At 42.0% G+C, this 23,351-nt stretch overlaps 1 protein-coding gene across 5 annotated transcripts in view; it reads right to left on the reverse strand.

Annotated features, from left to right (window-relative positions):
- The window catches only part of il1rapl1a (interleukin 1 receptor accessory protein-like 1a), a 277,412-nt gene that overhangs the window by 145,208 nt on the left and 108,853 nt on the right, over nt 1-23,351 (reverse strand). For all 5 annotated transcript variants that reach the window (XM_033618136.2, XM_033618134.2, XM_033618135.2 and 2 more), the window contains exons 3-5: nt 21,816-22,101; nt 6,984-7,170; nt 5,452-5,605 (exon numbers count right to left, since the gene is read on the reverse strand). In XM_033618136.2, coding sequence (XP_033474027.1) covers nt 5,452-5,605; nt 6,984-7,170; nt 21,816-22,101 — 627 coding nt within the window. The remainder of the gene's footprint in view (nt 1-5,451; nt 5,606-6,983; nt 7,171-21,815; nt 22,102-23,351) is intronic.

Consider the following 23,351-nt stretch of genomic DNA (forward strand, 5'->3'; position numbering starts at 1 on the left):
TCTAATTTCATTCACCAGTCTATCACTCGGTTCATCTCTAATACATATCCTGTCATGTTCTGTTTTCTGTTGATTTTGCACCAATAAAATAATAAAAAGAAATAATTTTCTCTACATAGTAATTGAGGGTGTTCTGCCGGTTGCATGTTTTCTAATGAATATGGGACTCTGGGTCGGTCACGCAGCGTTGTCTTCATTTTGGAGATGTGCTCCACGTAAATTATTTCATGTACTGCGAAAAAGAGGAACAATTGTGGGATTCCCACGTCAACCTGCTGCACTGAAACTGTGGAACATCACAACCTGGGTGTCAAATAAAATATTGACGTTTCATTATGGGAAACATGCGTCTAGGAACCTCAGATAGTGTGTGGGTGTTTCTGTGCTGCTGTATGGGAGTGCACGCTCATACTGCATACATCTGCATGCAGGTGTTACGCAAAGGCATACAAGACCCTATGGTTGGTTTAATAAGAACAGTGAGAACGCAGAACAATGGAAAATAGGTTTGGAGCATGAAAAAAAAATCAAGATTAAAATTACTTAATTCTTTCTTTTTTCCGTCTCTGACTCACTCTTGTTCGTAGGGTTGATTAACTCCAAAGCTTGCTGTTGCTATTGTTCTGGCTTCTATTACTCAGCCAGGTTTATTGGATATTCATACCTTACGCTGCATACAGGCACATCAGGCTCATATATGGGAGGAAAATGTCTCTCACTTTACCAGGCTGTCTTTCTCCGTCTTCATGCTGCTTTATACACCTTGCTCCCCTTCTTTCCACGCTCTCCTTCCTTCTCTTTGTGTCATTAATGTGAACTGTGTATATTTATAACCCAATAAAGCCTTTATGAGCACCATCATTATAGAACACTGAAGTCATGCTGACAGGCTAACACACAAGGGTAAAGCCAAAGTACATACAGCATGTGGCCAACATGGGTGTCATTCATTCGTCAGACATACAAAGTGTATAGCACACAGTCGCCCACATTAAATCCATTAAACACGGATTCACAACACCACTGTGAACATGCCAGATGGCTCAGCAGCATATATCTAAAAACATGGGCAAATGAAACCAGACAATACATGTAGAAGGAGGAAAATGTGTTTTTTTGTCTGTGAAATGGGCGAACTGACCCTTTAAAGTGTGGTGCAGGACCCAAAACTGGTTAAGAATCTAATGGACCTGCTGCTGGTGGCCTCTCACACTGAATACAGCATTACGTTACCCATGCATGTCCTCAGGAATTTCTAATTTAGGTACTTTACAGGGAAGCATGGACACACGGAGCGCTTGGAGTACTCCACTGCGATGGTAATGGTGATAAAATGAAACCTAGTGTAGCTTCCTCCTCATATCTGCCTCATATTTATTGGGTCCCACAGGGGATAACATGCCGGCCCATCAATCACGAGAACAGCCAATCTGGAAGCCACACCTCGCGTTTTAGCCTCATCCAATAACACACGCCTGCTGATGTGGAGGTGTGTATCTCACTAGAGTTTGCCGGATAGGAAATAACCTGTGTTTCCCACACTGCGATCACACAAGAGCAATGACCAGCCACGCAGAGAAACACCACACAGGACACCAATCAAGTGTTAACAATACTTCTGTGTGAACTAACACACGCACTATGACACCCGCTGAGCTGATGCATCCTGTAATAGAACTTTACGACAGTACCTAGTTGGAAACACACGAACATCATAGCAGCTTGGGCAAAACCAAGTTGTTATGGTTTCGATGTAAAACCACTCATCCAACGTGATGCAATAACCAAGCAACCAGGCCTTTCTGAGCTTTCTGCCTTTAATCCATCAATCTCGATTATATATTTCACAGCCCAGCCGCTGGAATAAAATGTTGGCATTGTACGTTTCTGCAAACCATGAGTATGTTACATTTGTCGTTTTATAAGTATGATGCAATTCAGATTACATGTGTATTTTTTCACTAGGAGGAAGAGGGGATGGTGGATGGTGAGACACCGAAGTGAAACAGCTGCCAAACATCAGATAGGAGCATGCTACCATTCAAAAGCATGTCATTTTTAACAACAGGTTGGGAAATTTCCAGCCGCATTTGCAGCGACCAAAGCGAATATTTTTTAACCAGAGTTTAGAAGATGTCAAGCCATGTTTGTAGCGACAACAGTGAGAGTTTTTTAAAAAGCATTTGAGATATGTTCAACTGTGTTAACAAGAGCTTGGGAAGTGCCTAGTTGTGTTTGCAGCACCTAAAAGCGCATATTTTTTAACCCTTTGAAACCTGTAGTGACATTACTTTTCTTGTGTTGCTTTCAGACGCCTTTTGCAATTATTTAAACCTTTGAGCCTTGAGCAAATTGGTGCAATTTCTTTCAAAAACACTGGGAAAAAAAGGCAATGAGCAACTTGGTAAGAAGTGTTCCACAAACCACAAAAAAATAATAGATTTAGAAAATTATTTAAAAGAAAGACTACAAAAAAAAAAACTGTATTTGATCGCTTGCTTTTAACTTTCTTTCGTTTCTTTCTTTTCTTCTTCCTTTTTCTTTTTTACTAATTTTCTTGCAATCTTTTTTGGGTCATTTCTTCGTCCGCTGCTCGTTACCTTCTTCCCATGTTTTTCAAATAAATCAAGCAAATTTGCTCAGGTTTCAAAGGGTTAACAAGAATTTGGAAGATGTACAGCCATGTAAAGGCCCATTTATGCTCCCTTTACGTACGAAAATTTATACGTCCAAACAAACATGGCGACTGTGGAGGAGATATTGATAATGTACCTCTTGCATAAAAGAAAAAAAAAAAGGGGCAGCATTGTAGGAGGCAGTGGTCGGTGAAGCGGTTACATACATTGCGACTGGAGGACGGAGAATTCTTTTCTCTAGTGCTGCCGATGAAAGAAATTGAATTGTTATTACCTCTTCGTGTCTCACTAGAGCTACGTATCGGGTAGTGACAGCAACACTGCCCCCACGGTTCCCGGTGGTACTGCTCCGTTTGGCCCATATCCGTAAGCTTTATGGAAACGTGCAGAAATACGGACGAAATGAACGCAGAGCACGGAGCAGAAGGCTCCGTCTGTATCTGGATCCGTATTTAACGTTGAGCATAAATGGGTCTTTAGCAGCAACAAGAGGGGGTATTTTTAAAAAAGAGTTCAGGACATTTCCAGTCACGTTTGTAGAGGTAACAGCGAGTATTTTTTACAATAGTTTGGGATGTGTTCAACTGTTTTTGCAGCTACAAAACCAGATTTTTTTCCCGAGCCATTTTCAGCCATGTTTGCAGCAACAAAAGGTCATATGTTTTATTTCTTATTAAAAGGTTAATTGGAAGAACACAACCAACCAGAACAACTTACATACTTGCAGATACAAAGAGTATTGTTGGTTTACAGCAATTTAAACAACGTGACTTAAGACCTTTTTTCCTCATTATCCTCTTTAAAAAAGTGTGTATCCTATAAAGTTTTCTTCAAGTACTTTACATTGTGAAAAAGGGATGTATACGTGTATGTACACATTATCAACTTGGCAGACATTCCAGTACATTATTTTTAGTTGGTTAAGAATCCAGGTGTTCTTTAAGGGATCTATTAATTTGTGGGATCCTGTTTAACCATATATTTGTAAATCTATTCATCTGTAGACGAAGTGAGAGGATCATTTTTTCCATTATGTATATTTTATTAACTCTATCTGCACATTCTTCTATTATGGGGGGGTCAGAAAGCAGCCAATGTCTTGTAATAGTTTTCCAGCAGATATCAGAACACAAAATAGGTATTTGTTGAAATGTCCAGCTTGAAAATCAGCTATTTTATTTTATTTTCAGCTGTAAGTATTTCTTATGTTGAAATACTGTCTAATATTGTGCATCTTGGACCAAAACTGTCTTATTACAGGGCACTCCCAAAATATATGCCAGTGATTTGCATCCTGGCTCCCGCACAATCTCCAGCACTTGGGAGTCTCTCTGTAGTGTGTGCTTTCTGCTTTGGGGGTAATGAAGAATCTAATTAAACGTTTCCAACCAAATTCTCTCCATGTACATGTATATGAATTAGTGCACTTCCATTGAAAGCTGCAGTCACTATATCATTACTCCCTTGAAATCTCAAAATGACCCTCATTTTTCCGTTTACCTAAGGTACTCTGGAGAATTAACATAAAACTCTTATATAGTCTGAATGTAATACCTTTGTTTCATTCTGACATGTAGGATTGTATAACTACTTTCAGCACTGGGTCAAAAGCTAATATTTTTTTAACAAGAGCTTGGGACATGTCCAGCTGTGTTTGCAGCGAGAAAAGCTGGTATATTTTGGGCCATTTTTAGCCAAGTTTCAGCGACAAAAGCATACATTTTACACCAAAAGATGATGTTAACCACAGAATTGTCACAATGTAAAACTGAAAATTGAAATGGAAAGAAATGTAAAAGTGTAACATATTTTTTTGGATATGAAAAGCACAAATGTTCCATATCTGTGGTTTGCAGAAATGAACAATGCCAACATTTATTCTGGTGACTGGGTTGTATATCTACACTGCACATCATCCTAAGCAGCACTAAACTGATGCAGTGGGGGCACAAATGAGGTTTCTAAAAAATTGAGGCTTTTAAAACATTTGTTCATGTTGCTGATTGCCATTTAATTACAGCAAATTGGAGGTCAGGCAAAGCTCATTTAATTCACTACAGCGTCACTGGGCAAAACCACCATTTTAAGTTTTCATTTGTATGCTGGGATGCTACTGACAGGTAGCGCCAAACAGATGTACACCAGAATACATTGGGTGGGACTAGCTAGACTAGTTTGAGAGAAAGTAAAGGAGATGGGGGAAAAAACTGGGTTTGACCTTTTCATCAACCTAAATCAGAGGCGGTTGACCTAGCAGTGCTCTGAGCAACCGATCCCTATGTCTCACCCTGCAGCACGCTCACGCCGAGAGAGAACAAATGAATGCATTTATTTGCCATGTGCTCACCTTGCAGCTGTGCAAGGCAACGAGATAGAGAGGGAGGGAGAGATGGATAGAAACAGAGAGGAGCAGGGTAAGAGAACTGTAAATCTCCTGACCTTGGTCCTGGCTCTTTAGCTCTCTGTGTGAAGGGGTTTAGCCTATAGCCTTAAATATTTCAACACCGCTTGGTTGGCTGGAAAGTGCTGAGTTAGAAGAAGGGATAGAGGCCAGGCCACAGCATTCAACCTCCCCCAGCAATTAACACAGCAGCAGGACATCGCTGCAGTGCTCAGTGGTGTGTGTGTTTGTGTGTATAAGTGTGTGTATTTGTTACCATTCATTCCTTTTCTTCAACCGCCTGCAACTGTTAGAATTGCTCCTCTATTGATTCCCCCAACACTAACAGCAGAGTTTGTAAAAATCAACGCCCCAGACCTTCAACAAAAACACACTTTCATCTTTTTTTCCCCCTTGCTTCTCCTGAAGACTTACCGGTGACTGTGAGTTCAGTCGTCCTTCTGACCACGAAGCCACCATACTGGACTTCACAGGTGTAATTCCCAATGTCATCTTCCTTTACCTCCTGGATAGACAGGATGTCTCTCTTCTGGATGATACTGGCACGCCACTGCTTTGGACGGCACTCCTGTACGTTAGAGAAGGACAGGCAGGTCAAACTTAAAACTTCGCCCCGAAGCTTACTATTGATGAATGACTGGAGGGGAGGAATACAAAACGACTGGCAGTCGACAGATGGGAAGTGTGCTGCACATGGTCAGGAATTAAATATTCTGCCCAAGCTTGACATTATGAAATTTAAGACCTTCCCTCTGCCTCATAATGAATTAGATCCATAAGATTTCAAGTGGTCTGAGCCGGACATAAAAACTTCCCAACGTCACTGAGTGTTAAGAGAGTGGATGAAGTGGTGGGGATGCATAGCTTGGCACTCCGACATAAAACCTCCATACAGTAAAACGATAAAGCTTGGCCATTATCCTACTTATCTGATCAAGATTTATTGCACAGAACTAAATATTCTCCATTCAATACTCCAGTCGAGCCACAGAGGACGGGGAATGTTATTTACACTGGTCTCTGCTGGCAAAATAAGTGTGTTTGCGCTGCGTCTGTGAGCATGTGTGAATATATGTGTGTGTGCAGGCACAATAAGTGTCTCCATGACACGATCCTCTCTGCAGACCCTCAGCGCTCTGGCAGGGACAACGGTGGCTCGGCGGATTCTATTCCACCATCGCTCCCGGCAACCTTTGAATTCAATCACTGTGGCTCCGCAGTGGTCCAAATAACTCTGGGTTCCAGCACTCCCAGTCATTACCCAGACCGTAATTGAATTCTGGAAAAACCTAGAGGTCGAGCCCAGCCAGCTAATCCACTGCTGATCTGCCTGTGATTAGTCTGGCCTGAGCCCTTCGCCGGGATGCACTTTGTTGTCCGCAGGCCATGCCTGACCTGGGAAAGGCAAGAACCCAGGTGAGAGACGGGAAGGTGCATGCTGAATAAAGATCACGGGCAAGGAGCATTTGGAGGGCATCCACTCATTCCGCAGGGCAGAGAGTGACATCGCACAATTTTCTCCTTGCACAACTTCTGTGTTCATTATAAAAGCCATCTCAGAGGCCGCCCTCTGCTCAGCCCCTGCTCCCTTTAGATGAATTACTCTTATGTAATTCATCGTGATCATTTGCATCCGTACATAATCTGCCTAAGTGATCTGGAACCACGTTTCCAACAAGGCTTTTAAACATAAACAGCCAAGAAATTAGATGAAAACAAACCAATGGACCATTCAAGAATATTTCTCGCTTGTATACTCACAAAGACAGATGCCTTCCTTATTACTTTTCCCTAGAAAATAACAAATATTCTAGACACACACACGCAGGCAACAAAAACATAAATGAACCTTGAGGCAAGTGCATAAATGATACACAAATCACACAGCAGCACAGATCAATAAAACAACAGAATCATAAACACGCTCAGTCAGAGAGTGAGCTCACCTTGAACCAGGTGATGTCCGGCTCTTTGCCAGGTTCGACATAGTCGTCTATGTCAGGACAGAGGATGTCTTTACTCTTGCTGAGCTCAGCCTTCTCGGCTAGTCTCATGTTGGAGTTGTAGCACAGGTTTGTGTCATTCTCCGCCACGGTCAGAGACATGGACACCTTCATGCAGTACGTGGAGTTCCTGTGGGCAGAAACAAGGAGATAAATATTCACCTTTACTTGTCGCAACATCTTTATCATATGCCATACTGTCAAGGTTGGAAATTTGATGTCAAAGGTATTGGTGGGACAGTTAGTACAGACACAAATCATGAGGGCTTCAGTTTTTCAGGCAGCCTGAAACACACTGTTGGCGAACGCTACACCCTATTGTTTTCAATGTACAACCCCACTCTGGCGGCGGCGAGACACTCATCAGCACTCCTGGACGTGTCGCCCTGTGGCACTTTACACCACTGTCCTTTTTCCAGGCCCCAAAATTAAATGCACCCCCCTCCTAATTCACTCTCTTTTCAGCTTTTCTGAGAACTAAACAAAATCATGTTTTTTCATAATTTTAATATTTCCCCTTGAGGTGTACAAAAAAAAAAAAAAAAAATCCAGCAAAAAGTGATTAAACTGATCAATATATTGACCCAACCCAAAGGCAAAAAAGTGCAGAATAAAACTACTCTAAAGATGGGATGTATTTCTTTTAAACAAAGTTACTTTTACTCAAAGACATATATGATGGTATGTTGGCTGGGGTTGGGCACCAAACTCTATTTTCAAGGGTACTGCCTGAATTATTTGGTATTACAGAGAGCCAATTCACGTTAAATCCATCAGTGCCAAATGTCAGTACCTGAGGGCCCATCTGGGTGAGAACGTGAGGGTTTAGACAAGAAGCGTAAAGTGCCGCAAAACACCCTGACGCCTGGCAGCCAGCCAAGGAGCTCTGCAGCCACTCCACTGGCTTCTGGCGAGCCAAAACTATCGCTGTAGCGCTGATCTGCCACAATAGTTTTGCATCAGGTGTGTCTTGTTTTTTATATCATTATTATCCTTCTGTCAGAGCAGCCACACATATACACACAAGCTCTATGTGTGATTCGAAAAGAACAGAGGAACAGAATTACATTTTAGTCTGCTACATCACCCCTGCAGCTTGTTCAGAAATTATATTTTTGTTATCATACAGAGAAAGTAAAGGATTGAAAAAAGGACCGTCACATTGATTCAGAAACTCTGCACAGAAACAATTATGGTGGAGCAAGTTTTAAAACCTGTAAAACAGAGCGAAAATACGTGAATATTAAACAAACTGCATAAAATAAATCTTTTACACTTTGAGACATATGAAAAATATATTTAATTTTTTATAATTCAAGTTATTATTGGTTTGAAAGGCTTAGTACATGGCATACATGTATTATTTTGCAGGCATACAAGAATACAAAGCACATATTTTCTATACTATGGAGGTGGACTCTAGAAGGAAAGAAGGAAGAGAAACAAACCAACAAACAAAAACATGTCACATATGTCCTTGTACATCACTCTAGAGGGTCATAATTACGTAGGCTTATCTTCTATTTTGATAGAAGATAAGCCTAAGCCATTTATTCTACTGAGCATACATTCATAAGATACACTCATATTTCCACCATTGCATTAACCCATTCTCTCAATTCTGGGGCCTTTGTCGTCTTCCAGTGTCTCAGAATAACTCGACAGACAGTTATTAGACCCACAATATTAGAGAATGCACACTTGGATATGTTTGATATCTGCAACCGATTTCTAATACTCTAATCCAGAGTGGTCTGACCAAACTACATTCCCATCCCAGTGTCAAGTGGTCAAATACCACCTCATGAAAAAAGTGCAGGGGACATGCCCCGTGTGTACCCTCTGTAAATGACACGCCTTTACACCGCTATATCGTCAGTACTGATGTTACAATATAAAGAACAAGACAGACATTGACACTACACACTCAAACAAGTACATTTTTTTGTCATCTCCCTTTGATACCCATTTAAGTTATTTTTATCCTCCTCAATCCCTCCTCTGACTCCCTCCCCCTCCCCTATGTTTGTGGGGTTAGCAATAACGACATGTTCAGCAGCTTTACCGAGTCAATGACTCACACTCACGACCACTATTAGATTTATGGGGGGAGTCAGCCGGGGCCTGGGAATGCTAATCAGAGAAGAGACAAATGCTGAGAGGGCCTCACAACATGAAAGAAGGAGAAAGCTGCTTGGTCATCACAAGGATGAGGTCCCTACTGCACACTGCCCCCTTCATCTCCCAGCAACCATCAACACACCTCTGATGCACACGAGCTGACAGACATGAAGGATGTCCCTCTCTCTTACTGTCTTATTATTGTCATCATAATCATCGCAGTCGTTTTCAACCCACCTCACAGATGACACGATGCCGCCCCACTGCACCCGCCCCCTCAGAAGTGTTGGTGACAAGGTATTTCCTACTACACTGATTTTAAATGGCCAAAAGTATGAGGACATCATTTTTTTCCTCTCCTTTTGGAGACTGTCCACATGATTTTGGAGTCTTACTTCAGGGATTTGCTCACTTTTAGCCACAAGAGCAGGTTGGACACATTTTTTATTCATAGAGTACTTTCCTACACACTCAAAGACACTTTACATGACAAGTTTGATAAAAGGCAGAGTAAAGGCAAGAAGTAGCACAGCATGTCAAACATTAAAAGAGGCCCTGATGTGTTTGGGAGGAGGGTTTCAGAAGAAGGGGCAGCTATGAGGAACACTCCATCACTGCAGGTCCAGAGCTTGAATCTGAATGCAGATGATGGGGAGGTTGGCATCAGAGTAATGGAGGCTGCAGGAAGGAGTGTGGCGATGGACAAGGTGGGAGATGTAGGTGGAGGTAGGTATGCAGGGCTTTGTGAGTGAAAAGGAGTTTCATTTGAATCTGTGATGGGATAAAAAGCCAGGAGAGGTGCTTTAGGACAGGGGGGATGTTGTCACAGGAGTGGGAGTGATGGAGGAGCAGAATTCTGAATGGACTGGAGTTTATCAAAAGGGATCTATTAGGATCATTTTCAGCTTGTACTTGTATTTTGGGTTTCTACTAGAACGTGTTAAATGCTTTAATGTTAAAAAAAAAAAAAAACACTTAATTTTCCTCAAACTGTCTGCTGGAACTCTTATTTTCACCTTCTGTCTGAGACACTTGGTTTGAACACCTCTCTCTTTAAGGCCCCTTTCCTTGTCATTCACATCTTAGCGCCATTGTAGCCTGGGGAATGACAGTAATGGAGTATAGCCACACTTTCTACCCTCTAAAATCACCATTAAAAGCTCCAAAACCAAAATCTTCACAACCAGACGTGTTCCAGCAGGAACATGATCCAAAACTGGGAAAAAAATGACAACATCGGCAACAGAGATTACATGTTTTCTGGACATTAGCATGTAGCTACATGTAGCAGCGTCACCTTGTAGGGTATGTGCCCCATATAGGCTGAGTCCTTTGCAGTAGCTCATGTTTGATTGCGGCACACAGCCCTTTGTTGCATGTCATCCCCTCTCTCTCCCACTTTTCCTGTCAGTCTTGAGCTGTACTATCATGAAAGGCAAAAAATTAAAGCACCTAATTCATAGCTAGACATGTTCCAGCGGTAAAATGATCAGAAAATCAGGGAAAAATAACATTAGCAACCGATATTACATCTTTCTCTGACGTTAGCACTTGTAGCAGAAGAATGACTGTAATGGAGTATAGCGGCACTTTCTATTGTGAAAAATCTCCAGAAAAAGCTCTAAAACACTATCAGGCATGTTCCACCAGGAATATGATCCAAATTTAGGGAGAAACTAACAACTGCAGTAACCAAGATTATATGTTTCCTTAACATGTAGCTATATGTAGCATTGCACTTGCAGCTAGGAAATGACTAACTAAGTATGGCAGAAGTTTATACTGTAAAAAAAAATCAGCAACTAGGGGTGACCTCTAGCTCATCTTGTAGAGTGTGCGCCCCCTATAGGATGAGGTCTTTGCAGCACCTCAACCTTCACCATTGAAGGCAAAAAACAGCTAACAAGCTTCTCATTTACAGCTGGACATGTTCCAGCAGTAATATGATTGGAAATTTAAGGAGAAAGGATTACATCTTTCTGTAACGTTAGCATGTAGCTACATGTAGCAGTATACTTGCAGCTGAGGAATGACAGTAATGGAGTATGGCCTATGGTCATGAGCTCTGGGTAGTGACCAAAAGAGTGACGTCGTGGATATAAGCGGCCAAAATGAGTTTCCTCAGAAGGGTGGCTGGGCTCAGTCTTAGAGACAGGGTTAAGGAGCTTGGACATCCGGAGGGAGCTCAGAGTAGAGCCGTCACCTTCACGTGGAAAAGGGTCAGTTGAGGTGGTTCGGGCATCTGATCAAGATGCCTCCTGAGTGCCTCCTGTTGGAGGTGTTCTGGGCACGTCCCAAAGGTAGGAGGCCACAAGGCAGACACAGAACACGGTGGGGGGATTAGATATTTTGTCTGGCCTGGGAACGCCTTGGGGTCCCCTAGGAGGAGCTGGAAAGCATTGCTGGGGAGAGGGTCGCCTGGGGTGCTTTGCCCGGCCTGCTGGCCCTGTGACCCGGCTTCAGATAAGCGATAGAAAATGGATGGATGGATGGATGGATGGATGGATGGATGGAGTATTACGCACTTTCTACCATTAAAAATCTCCACTAAAAGCTCGAAAACGCTACCAAGCGAGTTCCAGCAGGAACATGATCCAAATTCAGGAAGAAATTAACAACATCAGCAACCGAGATTACATGTTTTCCTGACATCAGCACACAGCTACATGTAGCAGTGTAAGCTACGTGATGTAAACCCTTAGAGTAGTGTGCTTGGAGTGAAGATCATATAAAGAAATGATCTGTCACAAGCTGACATCAGCTCGTCTCCAACACAGAAAAGAAAAATGTTGGAAACAGAGTCTGAAGCTTGAGGTTTTCGCTCACAGGGACTTTTACATACGTTTACCTCATTATGTGAAACTGTGGCGGTGTTAAATGTGAACATCTTTCATTGTTACGTTATATGAAAATAAGAAAAAGCATAACAGGTTTCCTTTAAGGACAACGTACCATGAAGACTATTACAGTAGCTGGAGTCTGGAGGTAATGAAAGCATGTATCAGAGTTTCAGCAACAGAAAAGGAGAGGGAAGGGCAGAGGCATTGTTAAAACAGGAGAGGGCCTTTTGCAAAGTGTTGCCACACTGTAATCTAAAATAGATGTAACATTAATGTTTTCCTTAATTTGAAGTAAGCAGCCAGGTCCAGACCATAAAAAAACAGCCCCAGACCACAAGTCTGCACACTTGTATAACATCTGTCTGTCTGTGTTTCCATCCTCTGCCGCCTGGCCCAGCCTGGCTGCGATGTGACACGGTCAGCCACTCGGCCAGTCGAACGGGCGGCTGTGCGTACAGCCATATGGGCTTTCATTTCATTTCATTACATTACATTTACGGCTCGCCAGATGCTCCCATTCACTGTAAATGACAGGGTTTCATATGATCTACTCAGGTTATGGAAGCAATAAGGGAGTCACCTCTCTCGTATAAACACCTCTGACCCCCTGGGACCATAAAACACAGATGCACACACACACACACACACACAAGCTTTAAAGACAAATGTGGCTACGTGCAGCTGTGGAAGACCAGGTAGAGATAGCGATGAGAGGAGCAGAAGGAGAATAGCTACTTGGAATGAGAAAAAAAAGGCACTGTATACTTCTACAACATAGGAGATGACTAAAAGGGCATCTGGAAAATGCTGTAGGAAGCAAAAGTAAGATGCAAGATACTGCAACAGAGCAGTGCCCTCTTGGTGCTGAAATCTAACATTATCGACTCAATGCCTCCTATCTAGAGGGAATAGAGTGGGAAGATGCTGTGCTGTAGGCTTACAAAGTACACTTGGACAATATATTTGTCTACAGAACAAATTCAACCGAGCAAACACACACACACACACACACACGCACATGTGGACACATACATGCACGTGTCGGCAAACTCGCACACCTACAAAGTCAACCCCCGCTGCTTGTTGATATAACGGGAAGATGATCAGAAATGACCTCTCGCAGTCCTGCACCTGAGCCATTAAAGTCCCCAGGGAGCCAATAGGAGAGATCTCTACATGTTAAATATTCACAGCGGGCACCCTGTGGCATTGTGGGAAGGTGTCAGTGGTGGTGCTTGATTGATGGACAGCCGGGGGTTGATGCACAGTCCTGTGGTGTCTTTCACGTCTGTCACATTCTATTTGAGTGTAGCTGCTTTGGATATTAGTCTGCGGCTCACGTTAGCTGTAATTCTCCACACATTATCATCCCACATGTTGGATAATGTAATCATAGGAAGGAAATACACGCCGTTTCACCTTCTTCAAAACACTGGCTCATTACTGGGACTATTATAAAAATAATTAATCAGCTGGAACACGGAGGGACTGTGGCTGTGAGAGAGGTAGAGCGAGGAGGACAGATTGATGGATCTGAATCGATGTTGCAGGCCTTATGCGAGATGACATGCAGAGGAGAGAGGCAGAGAAAGAGCAAAGGGGTGGAAGAGAGGAAAAGCAGAGGAAAGCACAAAGAGATTGGTATGTAAATGAAGTCACCTTCATGTGAAAACTGGCGATTAGACTTAAATTTCCAGACAGAGAAGGACAAAGATAACTATTCACACACATGCAGGCATTTATGCAGCACCTAAAGACACACACTCCGGTGTGTGCCTCCATATCTCTGTCTGAGGAAAACATCTGGAGGGCTTCAGTAAAAAGCTGAACTTAACACAGAGGGATTTACCTACATTTATAGACAGTACACAACACGCCCAGAGCTACTGGAAACCATCCTGCCATATATACAGTGCAGTCAGGAGGTATTAGGGCAGTGACACATCTTTTGTTGTGCTGGCTTTTGTACCGCAGCGCACTGGATTAGAAATGAAACAATGACTACAGCTTTAAAGCACTGACTATCAGCTTTAATTTGAGGGTGCTTACATCAAGATCAGATTGAATTGAGATACAATAAAATCATTGTAGCATACTGTGCAGTCATCATCGCTTCTAAATAGCTCATTGCCTTCACCACCACTAAATTCCTGGTATGCATTCTCCATGCATCTCATACTCGCGAGTGCTTTAATCGGACCACTCACAGTCTGTTTGGTCAAAAATATCTGTGTATCACCCAGTAAATTTCCAAGGCTCCTTCAGTGGCTCTGGTTCTTTGACACATCATAGATTTTACTTATTGTGGTATCGTAAAATGGTGGATAACTTTTATAAAGGATGGCCAATTTCTAAACAGAGTTAAAGATAAAGGGGTGACAGCCGTCATTCAGTTGGCATGTTCTGATGATTTATAGATATTGCAGCTTCCAAATAACCTATTCAAAATATTCAAAAATAGCCACCCATAGGCGCCATAATGGGAGATATGATGAACTCACTGTCTTTGGTTTACTTTACTCACTGTTTGATGATCCAGGGTGTTTCGGTTGGTTTTAGAGTTGACTGATTTGAGGAAGTATGAAGTAATTGTCTCGACTTTCGTGGTTTGTAAAAAAAAAAAAAAAAAAAAAAAAATGCCAAACAAACATTCCCCAAATATACAGGCCTTCACATTTGTATTAAACAACATCATCAAACAACATAAAAACTAAGATTAACCAAACACACAGCGGTCTAAGACTATAACCTTGTGGCATCTTCCACGCTCTACACTCACATCAGCACCCATGCCAGGTCAAATGGTGCATTAAAGTGACTCAAAAAATAATAGGAAACTAGGACTTGCTAGAAATGGCTCACAGTGGACGTTATCTTCTCCAAGAATCATTATCGCACATTATTATTTTATTGTGGAATGTAGCATTTCATGTGATGATGATAATTTGATACTTCACTTGTTAGTTTCATTGTGTTGAATTGTAATGAAATGACATGTTAAACAAAACAACAATATATTTCATCTTAACTTTTTCCACTCTGCCACTTCCTACCATAGACTCATTGTTGTCTCTTTTCTTTTTCTTTTTTTAGGGGGACAGGGGATCTTTAGGGGGAGATAGGAGATCAGCAGTTAATGGTAAATATATATGTGATATACGTCTGTAAACTGGGAAACTTAAGATTATTAACGATGCAGTTCAGCACTTTGCGTCAAGTTTTTCTACTTACAAATATATAAGAAAAATTGTGTTTGGTCTAAGCAACTATTCAAACTTTGAAAGTTCAAAGAATGTAAGGTTTAAGGACATTATGATGGAACTATATGATGGATATTTCCATGCTCAATTATGTCTCATAAATTGTTGCCGCAATTTTTGGGTTGATACTATTTGCCACACAGATTTGGTGCCTAATTTAAGCATGATTATCAATTGGGAATTGAAAAAAAATGGTCAAAAATCCTCCTGAAATACCACAGTAGTATCAAAAACTTCTGATGTTTGATTTCTGTAAGAACTGTATGTATGTATACCACTTCTACATATGTGGTATATACTGTCTGTACTGTGCAGTGTGTACAGTACTTACTGTTTTTATTATGTAAGGCACCTGCATTGGTAACCTGGTCACTTAACAAGGTAGCTACTGCATTTTTTATGTTGGATTTTGTACTACGCAGTGTGTACATACCGTTTCTATTATGTTAGGCACATGGATTTACTGTAGTCTGCCCTGCAGCTTGTATTTTTTTATTTATTCCGTCTACTTCTTATGTGTAGGACTACAGATGGAAATTGGTGTTTCGCTAAATCTGGTGCAACCATGTTTTCATTTCTTGTAAATGTTTATTGTCATTGCACACTGCCCTCTTATAAATCAGATAAACTAAACTTAACCCTTTGGGCCCTAGGCGTTTTTGGGGTATTTTTACTGCCTTTACTTTTAAGCTCATATCACAGTCATTATAGAGGCTACATACACATGCTATATCTTGTTTGTTTTTTTTTCAGGACAATCTGGGCTAACCAGATTTGCCATCAGTTCATGTTCTTCTATGTGCCTGTATTTTATATTAATTTTCATATCAATGAAAAAAACAAATCCATGTGACTAAATTCTTACATTTTTACATGTATCTCACCATAGCAAGTTGGAAAATGACATATTCTGCCATATATGAAGAGGGGAGACTCTCTGGAATCTGGCAATATAAGAACCATGATGGTGGGACATTCTGTCACTTCACAGCTGTCCAAAACATGTGGTTTGTGCCAGGCGGACATGATTGCCAGTATTTTTTTGTTATTGCAAGAAATTCCATTGACTCATTCACAAGTCAAAAATGTGTTTTATCTGAAAGAAACATGCAATATTTACATCTGAGATCATAGAAAAATAGTCAACCAAGTGCAATGATGTCCTCCAAGATAATATTTGTTTTTCAGTTTCAGTTATATACTGGGGGGGCATTTTGGGCTACAGTTGTCTGGGTGCACAAAGGTGAAGTGGCTGGTCTTGTCATACAAAGTCTGATGGAGTGTCAACTGGACAATATGGAGATATTTGCATCTTGAAAGCCGGACTACAAATGTGGATAGACAGGGAGAAACACACGCAAGCCTAAGACGTGGTAAGATACGATATTCCTCACTATATGAAGTGACTGATAACAAGATCTGTATAATGGATTGTAAAGAAATTCGTCAGGTTTTTATTTTGTAGACGATCAATCTGTATTTATGGCGTGATGGGATGACAGTACAATGATGTGTGTGGTATCAGTGGAAAGCTCTGCTCCTGCGCTTTCATGTGATATGCGTGGCATTTCTGTGCGAGCCTGCATTTGCAAGTAATCCAGCCAAGAGTAATGTGTGTGCAAAGCTGTATGAAAGCTCTGTTATACATCATTTTAGTGTAAATTTATCATTTTTTTTCGCTGTGAAAACATTGGACTACCGACAAGTGCTTGGCCTTCTCGGAAAGCTACAGTTCCGCTGTTTCACGTGAAATGCGTGGCTTCTTGCTATGACGCACGGTCGCGGAGAAAATCCACAGAGAAGAACGGGTGTGAATTTGGACGCACTATGCGTCGTTCGGGCCCATAGGGTTAAACTCAACTGCAGTTTGCAGCGACTGTATGGGGAGCACTTCTGTTCTGGAAACTGCTCCTTGTCAATAAATGCAGCCATACATCCTCTGAATGCCTGAGGTCTCTAGTTTGTAGCTGTAAAGTTTCATGAGGCTGTGATTATCCTAGAGGTCACTAAAGGTTGTCCAGTGTTGTCCATTAAAAAAAGGTCTTACTATAATAAAATGGTGACTAAAGGTGGAAACATCATCACACTTGAATAAAATCGGGCTCACAGAATCCATAAGCGTCTCAACTTTCCAATCCAATCATATCATTTATGCAATTCCAAGACTGTTTAGGGATCCCAGCAGGTAGAAATATTAAGAAACAAATGGTGATACTACATGGAGATAGCATAAAGTAGGGGTGTCTGTAAAAGGGAGATTTGTGGGCACCCGCAGAACTCATTTTCATTCATTTATCTTGAGGTGAGAGGTCAAGGGAGCCCTGTGAAAATAGCCATACCAGTTTTTCCTTTGTGTTATTTAACCCTCTTTGTTAGTGTGACATGGATTCCTTAGGTCTTGCAATGTCGCATGATGCCGAAATCTTCACTGTCTCTTTACAATTCAGCCCGCTACAGCCTCTAAAAGACAGTAATGTCAGCCTTGGTCGCCAGCGTCCTAACAGAGTGGAAGAGGTTAATCTGTAAATACAGACATCCGTGACAAAATGTAACACATGGTAGTGGAGGTCATTGACGCCACTGAATTACGTCTCAGGACTAATTTACATTGAAATAACATTCTTGAAATATGACACATAGTGTGCATGCTCATTCTGACATGCTATCACACTATCAGTGGCACGTAATGTGCTTTTAATTGCATGTTTTAATGATATTTTTACAACCCAGTGACTCATTAAGGTTTGAGATTGTACGCACTGAGCAGCCAGTTTATTAGGTGCACAATTAGGTAAATCGAATACCAAATCAATTAGTCCTGAGATAAAGTCGACCTTTACAAAGCTTAATGTATATATCTAATATTTTATGTTAATATGTCAGAGAGGCTTGACTCAACTCTATTGTGTGATATCTGTTCATTCCCACTAATGTCAATGAGGGTTGTTACAATGGTTGTTGTCATTCAGACATCTGACGTTTGGATACTTGAAGGTCTACGGCATTTAATGTATGAACTCTGCAGAAAAGACTGAGGCATATTTTTCCTGTCTTTGCCTGCAGGGAGTTTTAGGGAAGAGTGTTTAGGTCATACGTGCTAAAATGTGTGACTCAAAAGCTTACACCCTAACAAAGACAATTGATTTCAGCTCAGAGGCAAATCTCTCACAGTGTTCTGATTAGGTTATCTGAGAAGTTAGAAATCCCCCCCAGCTCAACACGAGCACCGAGAAAGACGGAGCTGGGGGCACTTTCTACAACTGTAGTGCTCCACAGAGCTGAAGTATGCTCTGAATCTCAAACATCTGAACAGGAACCGAGCCTTATTGGAAGAAATCATCAATAATCAAAGACAATATTAATTTACCCTGAGACAAGATTGTTTGTGCCAGATTAGTCCTACTGAGAGCAGTAATGAATTGCAGTATAGGCTGGGGTATCATTGACAAACACACTCCCCCGGTCACACTCAATGTATCCTGCAAGCCTCTCTGGGTCTTTCAGAGGCCTTTAACTGGGTTTATTAAAAACTCTCTGAAATGAAGAGCTGCAATGAGCCGTTTATTGAGGGATGTTCTCCACTGTAAAGGTTAATAAGTTACTGCCACATAATTATGCATCTTGTATTAGGAAGAGTCTCTCTGTAATGGCCCACTAAAGAGTGTGTATGTGTGGGTGTTTGTGTTTGTATTCACTTATCTCGCTTTGTCTCTACAGTATATCTCCCCTCGCCACTTCACAGGGCTTATAGTTCACTATAAGATCAATTAGCTAATGGGAGCAGACAATTTCATCTAATTTGAAAGGTAAACACACAAGTTACCAGTGCTGGGCACGTTACATACAAAATGTAATACATTGGTTAGCATTGTTGCCTCACTGCAAGAGAGTTTACATGTTCTCCTTGTGTCAGTGTGGGTTTTCTCCAGGTACTCCAGCTTCCTCCCAAAGACATGCAGGTTAATCGGTGACTCTAAATTGGCCGTAGGTGTGAATGTGAGTGTGAATGGTTGCCTGTCTCTATGTGTTAGCCCTGTGATAGTCTGGAGACCTGTCCAGGGTGTACCCTGCCTCTCACCCAGTGTCAGCTGGGATAGACTCCAGCCCCCCCTGTGACCCCTAACAGGATAAGCAGTTACAGAAAATGAATACATGAATAGTTACTTTCATTTAATGGTAATGGGTAATGTTGTTTCATAGTGAGTAATCAAAGCAAAGCTCAGGTTTATGGCAGCTCATTATAAATTCAGCGAAACTACGGGGTGCCCACTACTGGACCTGCTAGAGCAGGCGCCCCATGTACAAAGGCTCTGTCCTTGCCACAGTGGCTGTGGGTTCAATTCCAACCCACAGCCCTTTGCTGCATGTCATCCCACATTTCTCTCCCCCTTTCATGCTACATCCGTCCTATCAAATAAAGGCGAAAAGCTACTGTACAGCGTAATAAAGGCTCTCAGATAGCGCAAATCTGGACCATTCACATGCAGTGTTTACCACATTATTTTAAAATTGCCCACTCATACCCCCACCGCTAGGAGAGCGGCCCACAGCCTTGGAGATGGTACTTTAAAGGGCCAGTGTGTAAAATGGGTTGAAAACAGTGACATCAGTGGTCAAATTCTAGATTGCAGGGCTCACTTGCTCACCCCTCCCGTCGGGTAAATGACGGTAGCCTCGTAGGGACAAAAAGCCTTGCGCAGACACGAGTTTTTCAGGAGTAGGTCTATCTAGCGACGAGGTGAATGTTTATTTAGAAATCTAAACCATGTTACGATATTGTAATGAATCACTCACGAGCAGGAGACCAGAGTAGCGTTCAGGAAAAAGGCCCGTTTATTTGAGCACTCCAAAAACTCCGGTAACACTCCAGGGGGTAAAAGACTCCGTCCCAAACTCTGACTCTTCTAGCGTAACACACACACTTCATACACACATACTTGTTTACAATACCTAGTGGGGACCCCCTCCCCTCTCTGCTCCACCAATCTCCAGCCCGCACACTGACCGACAGCGTAGCCGGTAAACAGAGCTCAGCTGTTTATTTAGCCTAGCAACATCTCTGGACTATAGTAGCTGCAATGGACGAATTTGAACGCGATTTTGAAGAGTTTCTCGTAGCAGACACAGACCCAGAGCCATACCTGTTTGAGCCGGAGTACACAGATGAGAGCCGGAGTACAATGAGCGGGCGAGAAGAGAGGCTGAATCCTCCTCCCATTTGGCTGCACAGAATGGGATTCGGTGCTACTGCTACCATCGTTGGGGAGATATATCATCAGGAGGAAAAGCGCCGCAGAGAGTGCATCACAAGGAGTGAAGTTGCGTCTTCTTTTCCTCGCAGATGACGGTTCGGGTTCATTCTCTCCTGTTGCGTGGTAAGTGTGGTCCATTCGCAAACTTTATGACTAAAAAAACTTTTCACTACTCTCCATCGACAGACTACTAACACTCTCTGCTGTTTCCTCCTCCTTCTTCCTTCCTTCCGCTGTCTTCATTGGTTTATTTATACACGCGAAACACGTTCTCTGGCTGGACTGTCCGCTCGGTCTGCCGATTTGCAGATTTGACAATAAACCATGTCAAATATTACACACTGGCCCTTTAATTATTATGTGTGATAACACGCTTTATTACTGAAATCCTATTAGTGACGTGTTGCATTTCTTCGTTGCTCCTCCTGCCACTACACTGCGCTCAACACTGTCAGTTACATGTATCATGAAAAAGTAAGAGGATGTAGATGATGCAGCTTACTTCAAGAACATTCTAGAAACTGTCTCATTTTTTACTTGGAAGTAATACTCTTTATGTTACCAAAGTGTTTCCCTGATTAATATTATTGATGTTATCTTACCAATGAAACCAATGTTTAGACTGATGGAACAAATGTCTTTGGACCATTTAGTAGCTAGCATTAGGTTAATTTAGTTTCTAGGTGTCTTGATTAGTCTGAAGAGTCTCTTAGGAGACAACATGTTCATAAACACATATTAAAATACAATTTGCTTCATGTCTGTGCCCTCATTCTCAAGCTTTCTATAGCTTATCAGTGTGTTCCACTTCACATCTCCATTATTTCTTATGAATTGTGCTTGTATTTTTTGTAGCTGTTTTTGTGAACAAAATTGTTAATTGAATCAGATAGTTCAAAATTTGGGGAAACATGCTTATTTGCTTTCTCTCTAAGAGTTAGACAAAAACATCAAGACCATATGTGTCTTTTATCTTTTTCACATTTCTGTTTGTGTGTGGATTAAACTGTGATGAAAAGTGCCAATTAGTAGAGTTACTGTCAGACATTTTTCTGAATTTTGGAAAGACTCAGGTTAGCTGCTTCCCCCTGCTTCCAGTTTGTATGCTAAACTAAACACCTTCAGGTTCCAGCTCAATACTTAATGCACAGACATGTGAGTGGTTTTAATCTTCTTATCTAATGCAAAACTATATCTTTCAGGATTTTAAAAACTATGACAAAACATAATCAGATAACTTGTTAAACTGGACATTTAAATGCATCACCCCTTCATTATCTCTCTTCCCTCCACCCTACCTACCGTAAGACGCAGGAGTAGAGGCCCACGTCCTGGAGGTCCGCAGGTCTGAACCAAATGGCATCCTCCTCCTTGCTCATACGCACGCCGTCGAAAGAGATGGGCTCTTCAAAGTCGCTGTGGCCCAGGCCAGAGCTGCGGTACCACATGAGGCTGAGGCCCACACTCTGCGCCTGGCTGTAATTGGCCCGGATGTAACCATAGAACAGAGCGCACTTCAGCCGCACTGGCTCACCCTGCAGCACCCGGTACTTCAGTAAGTCCACTGACCAGTCTGTACAGCCGTCCGCTATGGAGAAACAGAGAGAGTGAAAGAGAGATGTTAATTTACAGAAATACAATAAAGCAATATTAAACATCTTCGTGTTACTTTAAAATAATATACGAGTGGGATGAGGATTACCAGGTTATAAACCACCCACAATAATCCTCTTCTTATTTATCAGGAATCACTCACTTTAAGAGCTTTATTAGTGATGAGACACTAAGCTGTGCACAATATACAACTCTGCATTGTCTTAATGGTATATGTATGTTTATGTCTTTTGCTTTTGGAGGCTTGCAATATTCTGCTCAGTGCCTCCTCTTCTCACCTCCCCTGTCGCTGCTCACACATTCAGTGCATGTGTGCCACCTTGGCACACATGCCACAGAGACAGCTCAGACCCTATCCTGCAATATCCAAACATGCAACCACTGTGAAATTTGGGAATGACCTGTAAAATATCTCCATAAATGATGTCAGGCTCCTCCAAGCGCTGAGGGTGCACCACAGCTCCAGTGTCAAAGAGTGCAAGGGCAGTTCGTTAACTGAGAATACGCCTGGAGCTCTTGAAGCAAGGCGTGCTCCTGGTGTAACACTTGTACAGACAGATATTTTTCCTCAGGCTCTGAGCTAACAGGCTGGGTCAGCTACAATCCATTTTTTGGAGATACTCCATCCTGACTGGACCCAGAGTTTGGCCTACATGTCCACCTAGGATAGTGTGCGTACTACAGTGAAAAGTAGAGCTCATTTTACAATAAAATCACATGCAAAACAGATGGAAACTATCTCCCGGCCTAATTTTATAAATGTATACTTCAGCTTCTGCTGTATAACAAAGTGCAGAAGAGGAAAAAGTGAGGCAGAGGGCAGCTGAAAGGACATTTGACAAGAATCAGAGACAGTGGCACAGCCCCTCAGGCACACGGGTCTGTTTTAGATCTCTCCTAATTCCAAAGCTAGCGGAGGTTAACCTATGGCCAGCTATCAGTCTCAGACTAATTAGCTACCATTTGTTTATCCAGCAGGTGCATATTAGGGAGTACATGTGTGTGCAAGTGTAACCGGAGAGATTGAGAGAGAGCGAAGGGTGATGGTGTGGTGAGATAAAGTAATAAGAACCCCGCTGCGTGCCAGTCTGTGAGTGATACAGAGCCTCACAGGGACAGCTATGCTTGTAATTAATACTCTTAATTACCAGGGAAGTAATGTGTGTCTTAGTGTGTGTGTGTTTGCATGAGCATGCATTCCCTATACGAATGGTTGTCTGCCTA

Source organism: Epinephelus lanceolatus, chromosome 14 (genome assembly GCF_041903045.1).
Source record: "Epinephelus lanceolatus isolate andai-2023 chromosome 14, ASM4190304v1, whole genome shotgun sequence".
NCBI classification, from domain to species: Eukaryota; Metazoa; Chordata; class Actinopteri; order Perciformes; family Serranidae; genus Epinephelus; species Epinephelus lanceolatus.